Source organism: Beta vulgaris, chromosome 2 (genome assembly GCF_026745355.1).
Source record: "Beta vulgaris subsp. vulgaris cultivar EL10 chromosome 2, EL10.2, whole genome shotgun sequence".
Taxonomy (NCBI): Eukaryota; Viridiplantae; Streptophyta; class Magnoliopsida; order Caryophyllales; family Amaranthaceae; genus Beta; species Beta vulgaris.
Window position 1 is genome coordinate 18,301,312 of NC_079203.1, and position 18,464 is coordinate 18,319,775.

Below are 18,464 nucleotides of genomic sequence, written 5' to 3' on the forward strand. Positions count from 1 at the left end.
AGTAAGGACGTTCGATGTTGTAATAGTTAGTAATTTAATTAGTTATAACATAATTCTGTATTTAAGAATTGCTAGCTAGTACTCCTGATTCTCTAATTGGTTGTTGCTCCGTGAAAGCGTTGAGGTTGTTGAGCTTGGAGTATTTTATTTATTGATATTGCAAACAGGTTTAAATTATTTCTCGCTTCAGCGTTGTCCTATTTTCAAAGGAAACTCTATCGGATTTTCTTTTAATGGCATTGAAGTTGTGATTGAGGTGACTTATGTATGGAATCCAGTGAGATACATTGACTGCAAGAAGATGGGGCATCAATCTGATGTATGTAACAAAGGTGTGCAAATATAAGAGTGGAGAGCCAAGTAGATATTTACACAAGAAGCTAGGGAGAATGCAATAGAAGTTGTTATTGATAAAGCTCAGGAGTGTCATAAAGTGACTCAAACAGCAAGAAGGAATGAAAAATAATTAGCCCATGTACTATTACTAACTCATTCACTATATTGGATGAAGTCTTGGAAGAGCAAGTTATGATTGGTTTTGTTCCTTGTGTGAAGGAAATTAGTGAATGCAGCAGGAAAGGGGACTCTCCTTATGAAAATCGATATATAGTATCCTAATATGGAATGTCTGAGGGATCAATTGCGTAGCAAAGCAGAAAGAAGTAAAGATGATCACTAATAATAGATCCCTTGGAATGGTTAGTCTCATTGAGACTAAGGTAAAAGCAAAAAATACGGGAAAGATGTATCATAACATGTTTACTGGATGGTGATTATGTTCAAACTATTCCTATCATCCTAGTGTAGAGTGACTATTGCATGGAACCCTTTGAGATTTCAAGTTGATTTATTGATGGATTAGTGCACAATTAATCCATTGCTTTATGAAGCCTTCTAGTAATGTAGAAGGTTTCTTCTGTTCTTTTGTTTACGCCTTTAATAATGCTGCTATTAGAGAGATGTTATGGGTAGAATTGATGGAGATTGCTGATAAAATTAATCACCCTTGGATTCTTGGAGGTGATTTCAACTATGTTCTGAATAAGGAGGAGGGAGTTGGTTCTCCTGTAAGGGACATTGAGATGTATCATTTTAGAAGATGTGTGGAGCATTGCACTCTTGCTGACATCAAGTTTGTTGGGTGTAATAATACATGAAAAAACAAACAACAAGGCTGTGACATAATTTATTTGAAAGCTAGATATAGTTTTGGGGAATGAAAAATCGATGGATAGATTCCATGATGCTAAATCTATGTTAACGCTAAAAGGCACTTTTGATCATACTCTTGTTATTATTATAGTTCATAGTGAGCCATGTGTTAGTAAAGGTCCTTTTAAATATTTTCATATGTGGAGTATGGATGAGGAGTTGAGTGTTCTAGTCACGTGAACTTGGAATAATAGAATTAATGGGTGTGCTATGTAGAATGTAGTGAAGAAGCTTAAGCTATTGAAACAGAAGTTGAAGGACTTGAATAGAGAAGGTTTTTCTCAGATTCATGTGTATGATACCAGAGCTATAATGGCTTTGAAAGAGGCTCGGGTAAGTTGCATCAAAATCCCTCTAATATACAAGCTTGTGAATGTGAAAGGAAGGTTGCCGAGAAGTATAAGTTAATTCATGCGAAATATAATTCATTCCTACAGCATTATTAAAGGAATAGAATGTGAAAGGAATGTTTCATCATGCTATAAAGTCTAGAAGATTACATAATACAATTTGTGGTATTGCACTGGGTGGACACTCCAAATGGGGTAAATGAAGTTTTTCTCAAGTATTACATAAAGTTATTGCGCACTGCAATGGATCAAAATCAAGAATTCATCTAGACCCTACTTCTTCCTTTCTCTCATGACAGGTCAAGTGTGCTTTTCTCTCTATTCCTGAGATAAATCTGCAGGACCTAATGGGTATGGATATCATTTTTTCAAAGATGCATGGTAGATTGTAGGGAATGAATGTGTTGATGTTATTCTTGATTTTTTTCAGTCAAGAAGATTTCTTGAAGAGATAAATCATACTATCTTGGCTTTAACCCCAGAAGTTAACTGTCCTGGTAATGTAACAGAGTTCAGACCAATTTCTTATTGTAATGTTATTTCCAAATGCATTACCAAGCTTTTGTGTTCTAGACTTAGTCAAATTCTGCCAGATCTTATAGCTGCTAATCAAGGTGCTTTAATTAAGAGGAGGTTTATTGCTCACAACATCTTGATCTTCCAGAACCTTGTTAGACACTATGGTAGGAGAGGTGTTGCTCCTGGGTGTATTATTAAGATCGATATGAAGAAGGCCTATGCTCTATTGATTGGGCATTCATAGAAGATTAATTAATGGCTTTGAACTTTCCACCAAACTTTGTTGAATTGACTATGGAGTGTGTGAAGTCTCCTAGCTTCTCCCTGATGATAAATGGCTCATTGGTGGATTTTTTCAAAGGTAAGAAGGGTCTCATGCAGGAAGTCACTAGTATTTGCATGGCTTATATATGGAGTGGTAAGTATTATAATTATAAGCCTAGTAATGTGAATTGGGACAAGGTGTGTTCACCAAAGGATGCTAGAGGTTTGGGAGTGAGATACATTATTAAATGAAGAACAACAGCCTTGGGGAGATATGTACATTCAATGCAGCCAAAAAAGACAATTTATGGATTCGTTGGGTTCATGAGGTATACATCAAATTGCAGTTTGGTGGGATTATGTTCCCCCTCAATACTGGAAAATTATTTGTGCAACAAAGGAGTGGGTGAAAACTATTGTGACTAATCAGCAGCTAAGCACTATGCCTAGCTACTTAATTAAGAGTTACTACAAAAATTTGTGGGTGTCTCTCCCACTGAGACTTGGAGTTATTTTGTTTGGAACAAATAAAATGTTCCAAAGCATAAATTCCTATGCTGGTTAATGATGTAGAGTGACTGAGAATATGCTCTAAATAGGTGTGGCTTCTGATCCAAAGTGCTTCCTTTGTGTTGCAGATGTGGAGTATCACTCTCACTTGTTATTCTCATGCATTTTTAGTAATGATGTGCTTAGGCATATTACAAGTTCATTGCAGATTAATAGTATGGGTGGAATCTGTATATGATCTGGTTCAGGGTGTTCCTAGTAGTGGAAGATCAAGGTTTCGAAGGCAGGTTATTGGTGCTGCTATGTGTGCTTCTGTTTATCATATTTGGTTGGCAAGGAATGATTTCTTGTGGAACAATAAAGTTGAAATTGTACATAATCAGGTGTATAGGATCAAGAGATCAATTAATGATAAGAGTTTACAATATTATTCCTAAAAAGTGTTCTGGGAGAGACAATGAGTGGTTAAGGGAGCTTGCTTTGAAAAGTAATTAGTTATTCCTGTGTGGTTACAGTTGTATAGATTATGTTTCTAATACATCTCTTAATAACTTCGCAAAAAAAAAAAAGCACACTTAAACATGGAAAATCATAATATTATAAAAAACAACAATTAGATAGAAGCAAGAAATGCACTGAAATGATAAATTTCAAACTAGCACAAATTCATATGCAATCGATAACAATATAATCGGAGAAATAAAAGATGAATCTTTCCAAGAATCACCCTTGGATTCAAAGTTCCAAAAGCTTGCTTTTTTTTTCCGACATACTACTGCTTGTTCTTCTCCGTCGAGCTTCAAATCGAGGTGAGGGAAAATTGTGGACACTCGATGGTCGTCGATAGTGAGAGAAGTCGGTGACTTGTGAGAGAGAGAGAATGGTGACTGGAAAAAGAGGAGATGGTGGTGGCCGACACAGCTAGTGGTGGACTGCTTATAGATTGAGGAGAGAGAGAGAATTAAAGTGAAAATGAGCGAGTGGTGGTTGCGGATAAGAGGGAGTGAGAGGAGTTGACTTAGGGTTTTATATTTGGTTTATTCACCATGTACCCCTGACAAGTTTTTTTTTGCATTATATACCCTGCAAGTTTCAGAATTTATCATATACTACCTCAGATCTTGATTAGTTTACCTGTATCTTTTGCACAAAGTTTTAGGAGAAACAATGTTGTGGGACATAGAAGGAAAGAGAAACTATTATTTTATGTTAAAGTTAAATGTATGTTTGATGGAAAGTTCGTGGTCCCGCTCCAAAAATAGAAACAAAAGAAATGGGTAAACTAATAAGGGACATCCCAAAAAGGAATACAAGTGAACTAATAAAGAGCGAAGGTAGTATCCCATAATTTTGAAAAAAACCACAAGAAGCCCTTAATGACCAACGGTAGTTAATTCCTTAATCTAATTAACTCACAAACCCTTAATTACCCCTCCCTTAATATCTCTCCTCCACTTCTCTCACCCCTAACTCTAACCCAATTCACCTACTTCCGCTTTCCCTCACCACTACCACCACTATTAACACCATTAGAATTCACCTGCACTATCTTTCCTCTCACCATAACCATCTTTTAGTTCTCCATCACTAATCCAAAACATCCGAATAAAATCCAAAAAAAGAAATCGGCTTCCTCGTCAGTCCCACGCTTGCCTGACTTGATGTTGTCGACGCCCAATGGAGTTATCGATGTTGCTGTCCAATTATCTCCACTCCACCTCATTGTCGTTGCTATTCGTGGATGCAGTGTTGCCGTCCCTGTTACAAGATTGTCGGAGTTAAGTATACTTTTGGGTACTGAACTTTGAATAAAATTACAGTTTACTCACACGAGTTTCAACTTTTGCAGTTTGCTTACCCAAAGTACAAAGGTGTTAACTTTTCTGTTAACTTCGAATTTTATATTAAAAAAAAATGTGCGGCCCGCTAACTTCCACTAACTTTATGATATTTAATCAAAATAATGCAACGCACAAGAATCTAGGGAGGCGTAACGAAGGGGCGGCATTTTTTGGCGCCCAAAGTACTTTTTCGTTGTACTATATAAGACAAAGACAACCCACTTCAACACTTATTATACTCTCTCTGCAAGTGGAAAAAAACCTTCTTCCTCAAAGCTTTCATTTATTTCTCATTTATTTCACAAGAATGGCGTTGGAATGCTCATCAGCAAGGAAAATTCCGAATCTTTCTCCTCCCGAAGGTATATTTTTTTCTACTTTACCTTAGATTCCTTTTTTTTCGGAAATTGTTGTTGTTGTAAAGTGGTGGTTTGTTTTTTCTGCTGTTTTGTATGATATCATCAAAGCATGGGTAAGCGATTTTGTTGTGTGATTATGTGTGAAACATGTGAGTATATTGTAATTTTACTTCAATTATGTAAGTGAAATTTCATTTGAAGCTTTTAGGGATTAGGGTATCAATTTTTTTAATTATGTTTAGTGTTTAAATTTCTCCATTAAAATAAGACGGAATCAATTTTAAACTTGTTTAAATAGAAAGTAGGATTTGTTGAAGTTGTATTTGTTTAAACCATTTGTTTTTTTAAATTTTTTTTTACATATATAGGATTGACTGCCCAAGCTGACGCACACCCCTTCTGCCGTGAACAAAACATCCTATGCTTCCACATCTTCCCAAAGCTGAATTGGGAAGCTCAACTCAATGTGGAGCTCACATGCAAGAAATGGAGGATTTGGTGTAGGTTGAGGCAACTTTCATTTGGACAACCTTACTTTGTAACATATATCGATTTTAAGGTCTGGGCCCTGAAGGATATAATATACAACAATGGGGTGGACCTCATGGCTTGGCTCTTCAATGACATGACAGTTTATTTTGATGGCTTCCCCTGGCTCTTCAAGGAGGATTGAGGTTTTGTAGCTTGTGGGTAGGCAGATGGAGTTTTTTGAGGTGGTAGCTGCCTGTGTTAAGCTTTTTTAATTTGTATTAGGATGGATGTCATAACCATATGTAGGAGTTGAATGTGATAAAAGTTAAGTTTTTGTTTTAGGCATCTCTCACCGCTATGACATCCTTTTATGGTTATACAAAGTTGGTTGTACTTACTTGGTTGATAGTGTTACATGATAAGCCAACTATATTGATGTAAATTTATGATGAAATTAATGAAAATGAGTGATTTTGGTACACATATTCTCATTTATTTCAATTTTTGTTTGTTTGCTCTTTTATTATTGCAGAACTTAAACAATGTTTGATTGTCCATCATGGTGGAAAATGGGCATCTGAATGTGGTATGGAGTACAATAGAGGGAGTGTTATTGTGTTTGATGACATACCTGACTGTGTAAGTATGTCTTACTTGAAAGACTTGATTTTAGCAGCTTAGGTCATAAGAACATAATGAAACTTCATTATGCAGACCCTAGGAAGGACTTCAATAATGTTATTAGGTTTCTTAGTTATGATAAAAGTACATTCGACCCTTTCCAATCATTACTTATGACCTACAAAGTGATTCATATCTAAACTGACCATGACTATAAGGTAGAAGACACCATGCATGTAGGCAGCCAGACCCAAGCTCAGTTTGACCTAAATAGCCAAACTAATTCCTTTCTTGACCTACTGACTTCAATAGAGAACCCTATTCCTTCAACAAATGTAAGCCAACCAGACATAGACTATGACACACAAGGTACTGATGAAGATGATGTTGAGGTAATGAATGCTAGGGATAGGGTGAGGGAGTAAAAAAAGAAGCAGTGATCATATGATGAGGAGTTGCTGATGTTGAATAGGGTATCGCAGACCAAGAACAAAAGCATTAACATTTAAAATGCGTTTGATGAAGATGGGAGTGATTTAGAAAGCCCTGATGAATGAAATGAGGATGATTGTGGGTATCTAGTGGCACCAGAACCAACTAAGAAATTGAAGAACAAGGTATTGGAAGAAGGAGACTATAGCAAGTCCAAGTATTATGTCGGACAGTCATTTGCGAATGCTAATACTTTTAGGAAAGCCCTTATTAACTACTCCATTTCAGTTGGGAGGAACATTTCAATTAATAGAAATGACAGTCAGAGGGTTGGTGCACACTGTAATAATAAGAACAAAGGATGCCCTTGGAAAATTTGGGAATATTGGGAAAGAGGGGGGAGGAATTTCATGGTGAAAACACATACTCCTGAACACAATTGTGGGAGAACTCCAAAACTGAAGAAGATGAGAGCAAGTTGGATAGCTGTAAACTATCATACTAAGTTTAAGGTGAACCCTTAATTAATTTACAAGACATAATTTAGATAATTTGGCTTGAGTGGGTTGTGAAGATTAGCAAATTCATGGCATGGAGAGCAAGGATGAAGGGACAAGCTTTAATATTTGGTAAATACAAGGAGTAGTATTCACTACTCGCAAGGTATGCAGTTGAGATCCTTAAGAGTAATAGAAACAATACTATCAAGCTTCAGATGAATGTGAATGTGTTTGAGAGGGCTTACATCTGCTTTGAAGCATTGAGAAGAGGGTTTATGGGAGGTTGTAGGCCATTTATTTCACTTGATGGTTGTTTTCTTAAGGGTCCATTTGAGGGGCAGCTACTAATTGCAGTTGGTAGGGATGGGAACAACCAATTTTTCCCCGTAGCTTGGGCAGTGGTGGAGGTGGAAAGCATTGACAGTTGGAGTTGGTTTTTGAATTTGTTGGCAATAGATTTAAGGAACAATTCAGGTGCAGGGTACACATTAATATAAGATCACCAAAAGGGGTTATTAGCTGTTGTGAGAGAAGTATTTTCAGAAGGTGAAACAAGAGTTTGTGCCAGACATGTGTACACAAACTTCAGAACTGTTTTTGATGGTGGCATGGAGTACAGGAAGCAATTTTCGATTATTGCCAAATCCACAATTGAGAATGACTTCAATGCTCAAATTGAAGTGATGAGGCAAATTTTTGTTGCTGCAGCAGAAGATCTACTAAACAGAAACTATATGAAGTGGTGTAGAGCTTTCTATAGTTCCATGTCATGTTGTGATAGTGTTGACAATAACATGTCAGAAGTTCTTAATGCTTACATCATTAACAGCAAACATAAGCCAATCATTACAATGCTTGAAGACATTAGAGAGGGTTTGATGGAAATATTACATAAAAAAAGAGATGAAATAGGGAGGAAAGAACTGTTTTTATGCCCTATAATTCAACAACTACTAGAGAAGCACAAGATTTGGGCTAGAGAGTGGAATGCTTTTTGGGATGGTGGCTTCTCTTATGGAGTAAGAGAAGGAGCCACTCAAACTAAGTATGTTGTTAATTTGTTAGAGAGAACTTGTAGCTGCAATGCATGGTAAGTTAGTGGAATACCTTGCAAGCATGCAGTGGTGGCCATATGGAACAAAGTTGATGAACCAGAACAATATGTTAGTCATTTTTTCAGAAAAGAAACCTACATGAAAGCCTATGAGTTTTTGTTGGAGCCAATTAATGGTCCTCAAGAGTGGCCACATTCTGACTCCTTAGTGCTTCCAGCCAAAGTGAAAAAGGTGTAGCATAGACTAAAAACAAAAAGGAGACTTCAAGCTGGAGAAGTAACCAAATCAGGTAAGTTGAAGAAGGTTGGGACTGCAATGACTTTTAGTTCTTGTGGTATCCAAGGACACAACAAGAGAGGGTGTAAAAATGTGAGGTCTGAGAACCATGGTCCTTCAGTTACCAATGCAACAACCACAACTGAACAAGCAACCACACCAATGCATAATAGGGGAGTAGGTGTATATACTTACCCTAATGGATGTCAAAGAATAGAAACTGTAAGTGAATATAGTTTCATCATGTATTAAGCAAACAAATTTCAGGTCTTGTTATCAAATAACTAATTCATGTTTAAAGTTGCAGTTTGTTCCTCACACTGAAGTGAGTGCAAGGTCACAACCTACATTTAGACAACCAAGGCCAACAGCTGTCTACTCAGATATTGAAAGAGATCATATTGTTTAGTCCTTCAATTAAGACTACAATTGGTCACAACCTGATGTTAGGTGTAACCCACAAATAATTACCAACCAAGCACTAAAAGATATAGCCAGGGCTAAAAAAAGGCAAAACAACTTAAACTAAGTAAGTTCATTGCAACTCCTAAGGTATGTTTTTAAATTTCGTTATATAGTTTAATTCATTACAACACATTCCATGTCTTAACTACATAAGAACATAAGCAACAACAATGAAAGTGAAGAGTGCTAGGAAAAACAATCTAAGATAATTTTTGGACCCTCCATGATGTTTCATTTTGAAGTCTACCACCATTAATTTTTCTTACATTCCTCACCTCATTCTTTAGTTCTGTGTTTTCCTCCATTGAATTTAGAATTACATCCCTCTGCCACTCTGTAGGGTCTTCAGCATCAACCCATCTGTAAAACTTGAGTGTTGGCTTCAGGATCATAATCAAGGCATGCTAGAAATCTTCTGCCAGGATTGTCTTTAGTTCATGACAGTATTGGACATTATGAATCCATAGTAACAATGCTTTAGGGTTGGGAGAGTCTTGTTTCTTGACATTTTCCTGAAAAAAAATTTCTTTTTCACAAATAAAAGATCTTTTCGAAAAAAATAATTGTTTTAGAAAAGAAAATTTGTTGGAAACTAACATTAACAAGTTCAGAATTTTTCCATTGCAGTTGGGACTTGGATTTTTGAAATAAGCTTAATTGGAGAAGGAGAAGTCGGCGTTAATTGGATAAGGAGAGAGAAAAAGCACATTTTTTTCGAGCCATAAATAGCCGTTAGGAATTAAATATCTTTCCTGTAAAGTATAACTGTCAGTCTCGTTTTTTAGGCCGCACAGTGTTTTTGAATATAAAAAAATTCGAAGTTAACAGAAAAGTTAACACCATTGTACTTTGTGTGAGCAAACTGCAAAAGTTGAAACTCAAGTGAGTAAACTACAATTTTATTCAAAGTTCAGTACTCAAAAATATACTTAACTCAACATTATCGCCTATCAGAGATGTTGTCACATTGTCGGAGTTAACTACTGCTCGTGGGTTGATAGTTGTTTTCCACCGCCCAGTTGTTATTGTGTCCCGCTCCTTCTTCCTAGGTGGGTATATAAAAAAAGTTCGAGATTTTATGGGTTTATCATATTCCTAATATCAATAAGGAGAGATAGAAGCTTGATTTCATAAATAAAGAAGATTAAGAGGGTTCCAAATTCTACAACAGTGATGTTGGGGCAGCGGATGTGTTTTTGATTGTGGTGTTAGGTTTTATTGTTGTTGTTTCAGTTATTAAGGACTGTGTTGGGTTTAGACATGAGCGTTGTGGGTCGGGTGGGGTGTAATGAAGGGTAAGGTTTGGTGAAGAGGATAAGGGTTTGTGTGTTGGTTTTGTCTCGCTTGATGTTGGTTTTGGGTTGAACGTGGTTGTGTGTTATAACAGACGTGAGAGAGAAACAAATATCGAATGCAAAAACAATAAAATCAGACAACAGATTTACGTGGTTCACCAATTTGGCTACATCCACGGCAGAGAGAGGGAGAATATTTTATTATATGAGAAGAACAGATTACAGAGAGAAAAGAATGAATTTCGTAGTCTAAACCCTAAGATATAAATAAGGTATTTATATCCCGTTCAGAAAAACGCGTTCCCGCGTTTATCGGGCAGCCGCCCGATCGGGCGGTATTTCACTTCCCCAAACTTCGTTGCGCGCCCGGTCGGGCGAGATCGCCCGAGTAGCAATTCGGTGTCTCGCCCGATCGGGCGAAGAGGCCCGATGCCATCGGGCGAACACTAACGAACACTTCTTCACTTCAATTCTCAGCACAGTTGCGGGCCCGATCGGGCGGCCTCGCTCGACTCGATCGGGCGGAACCCCGAAGACACTATTTGACGCATTTTGTCGAACATCTTCGATGCACAATGATTCAAGGCATATTTCTATATTGTGGTTAGAGATAATAGAGAACTAGAAGATAGTGAGGGTGATGAAGGAGAGGGGAGCGAGGGGGTGTTGGAGGTTGTGTAATGACAGAGCTAGTGGTGGTGGAGAGGATCAAGAAAAGAAAGAAAATCACTAGTGGAAAAAATCTCAAATGACACAACACAATAGATCTGGTCCTAACAAAAACAGGATTCGTCAAAGGAGGTTTTTGGGCGTGAAAATCTGGTTCACTAATTTAACCGGTTCATGGATGAACCGGATCAGTTAACTAAAAAACAGATCCATTTTGTTTAGCTAATCCGTTTAGCTAGTCCATTTAGGCCCAAAATAAACTGCCCAGGAACTCGCACTCTAAGCAACCTGATTGTAGTGAAAACACCGGAGGAAAATAAACCGTCTTTCTTCTTCACCGCCATTTTGAGGTTAAATCACTTCATAAGTACATTTTGGGAGCGAATAGGCCAAAATAGGCCGGAAATGGCCTTTTCGTTCCCAAAATGCAACCAACAAGAAATTAAAGCCTTAAAATCTACATACACATACTAGTTACATTATACATCATATAATCATGTTCAAAAAGAATTTGAGGTTAAATCACTTCATAAGTACATTTTGGGAGCGAAAAGGCCAAAATAGGCCAAAATAGGCCGGAAATGGCCTTTTCGTTCCCAAAATGCACCAACAAGAAATTAAAGCCTAAAATCTACATACTAGTTACATTATACATCATATAATCATGTTCAAAAAGAATTTGAGGTTAAATCACTTCATAAGTACATTTTGGGAGCGAAAAGGCCAAAATAAGCCAAAATAGGCCGGAAATGGCCTTTTCGTTCCCAAAATGCAACCAACAAGAAATTGAAGCCTAAAAATTGGAGAAATTACACACACCTGAGTTTATGTCTCATGATTCATTGAGCTTCCGCCTTTTCTTAGGATCCTCAAGTACATGTATCCCTTCCGTGTGATCTACACGCATATAATTCTCCGACATATTTACATCATCTTCCACACGAATTTCAGGATAGGTAAAGGGGGGAGGTCCTCAAATGCATCATATTCTTCCTCATTATCAACATCACCAATACCGAGGATACTCCTTTTACCAGGTACAACAATTGACCACTTATGATCAGCAGGATCAGTTACAAAAAATACTTGCTTCACTTGTGATGCAATTACAAATGGCTCCTCAGTTTCACGTAAACGTAAGGTCAACAAGGGTGAAACCGCAAGGATCATCGTTTCTTACACAACGCGATTATTGTCAACCCACGTGCAACACAAGAGGCAAATATTAAAAGTACAGTAGTCCAGCTCCCAGATTTCTTGTATTCGCCCATAGTAGTTGCTTTCAGCATGTACAGGCGACTTATCTTTCGAGCTTGCATATTGTGTAGACGACGCCACAAGTGAAACACCACTATTTTGTTGCGATCTTGACTTGAGATCTTGACGTTCAGTCCAAAAAGTATACCCATTAATATCATAACCCTCATAAGAGCGTACAGCTTCACGAGGACCAAATGCTAACCACTTGACTGTTTCAGGAACACTTTCATCCAAATCATTGAGTACTCGTTTATGAAACCAATCAATGAAAGTCTTGTTATGCATTTGCGTCAATGCCCTCACTCCTTTTCCAGGATTGCTAACACGTAATTCCTCCATATGTTCACTTAAATAAGGATGGACATCTGGTACGTGATGCAATACAAATAAGTGAGCTTGTTTACGCTTTTCTACGGAAGGTGTGATCAATTTTGAACCAATTGTACCCTTGCCCTCAAGTCTGCCCTCGTGTCGGGATGTCGGAAGTCCAACAGGATCAACACTAGCAAAATACTCAGCCACAAAATTACTGATCTCTTCACCCACAATCCCTTGAATTATACTACCTTCTGGTTGTGCAGGATTACGAACTTTATCTTTCAAAGTTCCCATATATCTCTCAAAAGGATAGCACCACCTCAAAAACACTGGACCACACAGCTTAATTTCTCGAACTAGATGGACAATGAGATGGACCATAATGTCAAAGAATGCAGGGGGGAAATACATCTCAAATTTGCATAGAGTTTCAACTACTCTAGTCTGCAAGGAATCGAGGGTCGACGGGTCTAGGACTTTGCTGCAGATTGAATGAAAAAATGAACACAGTTCTGTAATGGTGTGCCTCACATGCTTTGGAAGTATCCCACGAATTGCAATCGGTAAGAATACTTGCATCATGACATGACAATCGTGCGATTTCATACTCGATAACTTCAACTCACCATTTAAGGTAACAAAGCGCTTCATATTCGATGAGTAGCCAGTAGGGACCTTAATGCCATACAATGACTCGCAAAAAATCCGTTTCTCTGCACGCGACATCGTGTAGCAAGCTGGTGGCAAATAATTCTCTCCGAATCCTCCACCTTTTTACTTTTCTGTGTTTCATCATCATCAACCCTTTCCTCCCCTCTTTTCTTCTTCCTTCCGTCCCTTTTCTGAGCCCACAACTCTGGTCGAATCCCCTCTTTTTCCAAGTAAAGTCGTGACGCCTTAACATCTTTTGTCTTCCCGGAATATTCATAAGTGTCGCGATAATAGCTTCACAAACATTCTTCTCTATGTGCATGACATCCAAACAATGTCTGACCTTTAGATCTTTCCAATATGGGAGTTTCCAAAAAATGGACTGTTTTTTCCATAATCCTGTAGGTCTATCAACCTCACTAGCAGGTTTACCAAAGACTGTTTCAATGCCCTTCACCTGATTATAAACTTCAGTACCAGTTAATGGTCTATGAGCAACTTCTTCTTCAACCGTCCCATCGAATGCCTTCTTCTTAAACCGATAGGGATGGTCGCGGCTGAGGAGCCTTCGTGTGCGCATATACACATGTTTGCAGCCCTTAAGGTGTGTAGATTTCATGTCATCTAAACAAATCGGGCAAGGTTGTTTTCCTTTAGTCTTATACCCAGATAAGTTCCCATAAGCTGGATAATCGTTCATAGTACAAAAAAGCATGGCACGCAGAGTGAACATCTCATTAGCATACGCATCAAATACTAACACTCCTTCGTTCCACATCTTCTGTAAATCTTCAACAAGCGGCTGAAGGTATACATCTATGTCATTTCCAGGTTGTTTGGGCCCCGATATAAGAAGCGACAACATCATGTACTTGCGTTTCATGCACAACCAAGGAGGCAAGTTATAAACCACTAAAACTACTGGCCATGTGCTATGCTGCGAGCTGAGATTGCCAAAAGGGTTCATGCCATCCGTACATAATCCAAGCCTCAGATTCCTATCCTCATTACCAAATGACTTATGCACCCTGTCGATAGTTTTCCACTCAGGCGAATCAGCCGGATGCTTGAGCAGACCGTCTTTCTTCCTACGATCTGCATGCCACCTCAAATTCTTCGCATCTCCTTTCATTGAGAACATGCGCTTAAATCTAGGTATTATGGGTAGATACCACAACACCTTGGCTGGTGGTCCTTCACTACCTCCAGCTCCTTCACGCTTGTACCTCGACAATCCACAACGTGGACACTCATGTAAATGCTCATACTCATTACGATAAAGCACACAATCGTTAGGACAAGCATGTATCCGCTCGTACTCTAAACCCAAAGGACACATCAACTTCTTCGCATAATAGTACGACTTTGGCAGTTCATTTCCTTCAGGGAGCATCTCAGCTAAAACTTCCAACAACGATGTGAAACTAGAGTCCGTCCAACCAGCGTTCGACTTAATGTTGAACAGTGTTACCACCGCAGAAAGTTTGGTGTACTTTGTACAACCTGGATACAACGGCTTTTCAGCAGCCTTAGACATAGACTCAAAAATACGAGGTCGTCTACACGACTGATCTTCAACCTCGTGTATCATCTCGTCTACCCGATCCCTATCATCATCTCCAAATTCATCATCCAAATTCTCATCCCCTAACTCATCATCATCCTTCTTTTTTTCTTCACATACATCATTCTTTAATCCAGAGCTTCCCATATACCTCCCCTGCTCACCATGCCAAATCCATACATGGTATTGAGGCCTAAACCCACGGCGAATACATGCTCCCTAACCACATGTATACTACTAACCTTGCTCACATTTCTACAATCCAAACAAGGACAATAAAAGTCGACTGCTCCAGAGGATGTTTGATATTCTAATGCACTTCTACAGAATTCCGAGACCCCATTCACAAACTCAATCGATTCACGACTACCATACATCCAAGTACGATCCATCTCATTCAAGAAGACCACCTCTAATAATTAAACACAACATTCATTATAATGCATCAATCATTATTAAAGTACACATACACTCACATATTCAAATCACACACGTATACAACAAGCTAAGATAGTCACATGTTCAATTGTATGCATGCAGTCAAAGGTCCTTATCACTCCAACCTAACCCATCCTTGGACGTCTAATCTCACTAGTGAATATATGCCAACTTTCAATTCTAAGGAAAATCCGGCAGCATTTCCCTACAGTTCTCCAAGTACACAATGTAGATAATTGCTTATCTACATATGTACCCAGAGAACAATGTAGCGAAACGATAAGCCAAGATTTTCCTCAGAATTGAAAAGAAGACACACATTCACCACCTAAGTGAGATCAAACGTCCAAGAACAGTCCCAAACCGGGGACTATTCAAGACTTACCCTAATGAGTAAGTCTTGAACGGGTATCTAGGCATATATGATGATGATTCAAACAACTAGTTATATATTTTCATATATATAGCTAAATCACATTGCGTTTTCATACAATCTCATATCAACAAATAATATATTATATATACATTATAAAAATACATATACATTCAATAAATTATCAACTTTGTCTACATGTTAAACTATCTATTAGTTACCTCTTAACACCAACGACGAGCAATGAAGAGAAAAGAGCTACTTGGGACTTTATTTGCCTTCCTTAGCCTCTTCTTCCTACAATTGACAAAACCCACATTGCACATTAATCATTTAATTCAATTAAGAAAAACAAAAGTAACTTAAAAACAAAATTAATTCATACCTTACTTATTAACCACTCAAATGGTGGAGAAGAGAAGAGAAGAGAAGAGAAGAGAAAGGTAGTGGTGATGGTGTAGAAGAGAAGAGAAGAGAAGAGAATAATGTTGTGGGCGGCGCGCAAGGTGGTGGTGGTGGAGGTTTTTCGCACGAAATAATGTTGTGGTGGTAGTGGTGATGGTGGAGACGAAATGTTGTGGTGGTGGTGGTAGTGGTGGTCGCGCAAAGTGGGTCGTGGTGGTGAGAACTAGGGCTCGCAAAAGGGTGGTGGTGGTGAGAATTAGGGCTCGAAAAATGGGTGGTGGTGGTGGAGGTTTTTCGCACGAAATTGAAGGTGAAAGAAAGAGGGAAAGAGGAAAGAGAAAATATGGGCGCGCATGTGCATAGTAAGTATCGAAAAAAAATACCCCAACAGCTAGTAGGGCTGCGCTAGTTTCAAAAAAGCGCAGCCCTACCTAGAGAAGGGTTGCGCTTTTTAGAAGGCGCAGCCCTTCATCTACAGAAGGGCTGCGCCTTTTTTAAAAAGCGCAGCCCTTCTGTAGGTAGGGCTGCGCTTTTTAAAAAAAGCGCAGCCCTTCCCATAAAAGGGCTGCGCTTTTTAAAAATGGCGCAGCCCTTCAACAATAGGGCTGCGCTTTTTTAAAATGCGCAGCCCTACTTGCGCAGCCCTTCTGCTTTTTTCCCCTAGTGGAAGCTACTGATGAATCTGAGTGGCAGAACAAGTAGAAAGAAGCATTCTCCGGTGGCTTTAAATGGGTTTATGATCAGGTCGTTTCAGAACCTAGAGCTTCAGAGATGGTTGGATCCACTGCCGTTATACCAGTTGTTTCTGGTTGTCAAGATAATTTTGTCTAATTGTGGGGATCCACAGGATGTTCTTTGTAGGAGGACGCAAACTATTCCTTTAACTGTTGATCACAAGGCCAGATAAGTTCTTGATGCCTAGCCTGTCTTACGTGTACTGTTGAATGCAAAATGATTTGCTTCATTTACTACTTTAAACTTGTTAGGGTGCAAGTAGCACCATAGGATGCCTTTGTAAAAGCATTGCAATGTGAGTTGTCTGTTTCTACAATTAGTTGCATTTGTGATGCAGAATCGTGTACATGAATAATTGGAAATGCAAATGTGTTAAACACCGTCTGACAATCAACTGTTGTTCATAGGCATTTCATATTTCCAGGTGAGTTCTCTAACAAACTTATAAATGAGTTTTTAAATCATTTTAGCCTCCTTTTTTCCGCCATATGTTGTGCATATTTCTTTATTTTCACTTCTTTTACTTCCATTTTGCTAACAATTCTACTTAGGGCCTTTTCTATGACGAGTTTCGCGTTTTGGGAATTTTGCTCTCTATTTGGTTCCTATTTTGCTCCTTTTTTTGGTTTTCTCTTTATTGAGGTATTTTTAGTGTTTCACAGATGACCCAAGAGAGAAAGATTATGGAATGTTGGATTCAATGAGGAGCCTACGTCCCTGGCCCTTTCGAAACAGTCTTTTGAGGGCCAAAGGTGAGAGTCCGCCTTTTGTTTGGAGCGGACTCTCCACTCATTCTCATCGAGGCATTAACTTTAGAAGCAACAATTTTCATATGGAGCAGGCGTTCCAAGATACATGGAGCGGGTGCTTCGTTCATGTACTCAACTTTGGCAGGATTTTTGTATGCAGCGGGCGCTGCATATTTATTTTTCCACGATTTCCGGTTTTTCTTTTTGAGCCGTTTTAGGACATCAACTTTTAAACTTAGCCATTTTGTTTAAGCTTAGAGATTATTTTACTCTCATCTAGTAAAGTTTGGAAGCTTTTGGAAGTGAATACTTAGGAATTTGAAGTTTGAGCTTCGGAGTGATATTGCACTCCTTACCACTATCGCCAATTATTTTGAGTTTTAACCTCAAATCATACAGATGATAAAAGTCGATCAATTTGGAGGGCATTCTAAGGAATGTCCCTTTGCTCACTTGGATAGCTTTTTGGAGTTGTGTGCTACACTTAAACAAAACAATGTTACCCCAGAGTACCTAAGAACGCATATGTTTGGTTTCTCGCTTCAGGACAAGGAGAAGCATTGGTTGAGATCACTTCCCGAGGGTTCTCTTAGGACATGGGCGCAAGTTACCAACTAATTTTTGGATAAATATTGTCACCCGAGAAAATGCGGAATTTTCTAACTTCTCTCAAGATGAATATGAAACATTGAGTGAAGCTTGGGAGCGGTTCAAGCAATATATTCGAGAATGTCCTCATCATGGATTCAACCAATGGCTCCTCATGCAAAACATTTAAGATTGTCTCACACCAACATCTAATCTGGAGCCAACTTGGAATTCGGATGCGTTGACCATATCAAGAAGCTTCCGGTGGACCAAGTCCAAGCTATGATTGAAGAGGTTGTGAAAAACTATGCGTTGGGTGGATAAAGAAGGTAAAATATATCAAGGAAAGTGGTTAAGCATGAGTTGGAAATCATTGACCTTCTAACCTATAGGGTGGATTTGTTGATCTGTTACGTCATTAACCGCTTCGGTTTTATCTCCTTGATCGGACCAGTTGAATACAAGTGCATTTAAGAAAAATCATTGGCCAACAACTGTGTAAGGGGCAGCAACAACAAGAATAACAAATAAAAAATTCCAAACT

General features: G+C 38.5%; 1 protein-coding gene and 1 non-coding gene across 2 annotated transcripts; one reads left to right on the forward strand and one right to left on the reverse strand.

Moving 5' to 3' along the window:
• Window positions 1-5,003: 5,003 nt before the first annotated feature.
• Window positions 5,004-8,819, forward strand: LOC125494729 (uncharacterized). The gene is made up of 5 exons (XM_048638479.1): window positions 5,004-5,058; window positions 6,059-6,165; window positions 7,226-7,560; window positions 7,669-8,169; window positions 8,678-8,819. The coding sequence occupies exons 1-5, from the start codon at window positions 5,004-5,006 to the stop codon at window positions 8,817-8,819; spliced, it is 1,140 nt and encodes a 379-aa protein (XP_048494436.1).
• Window positions 8,820-17,969: 9,150 nt separating this feature from the next.
• LOC125495413 (small nucleolar RNA R71) lies at window positions 17,970-18,079 on the reverse strand. Its single transcript, XR_007272050.1, has one exon. It is a non-coding gene; the product is annotated as a small nucleolar RNA R71 (small nucleolar RNA).
• Window positions 18,080-18,464: the final 385 nt, after the last annotated feature.

Excerpts from the sequence above, each read along its gene's own strand:
- LOC125494729 (XM_048638479.1), top strand. The coding sequence starts at position 5,004 with ATGGCGTTGGAATGCTCATCAGCAAGGAAAATTCCGAATCTTTCTCCT. Across the intron at positions 5,059-6,058 it reads GAATCTTTCTCCTCCCGAAG|AACTTAAACAATGTTTGATT; the intron begins GTATATTTTTTT and ends TTATTATTGCAG. Across the intron at positions 7,561-7,668 it reads AGGAACAATTCAGGTGCAGG|AACTGTTTTTGATGGTGGCA; the intron begins GTACACATTAAT and ends CACAAACTTCAG.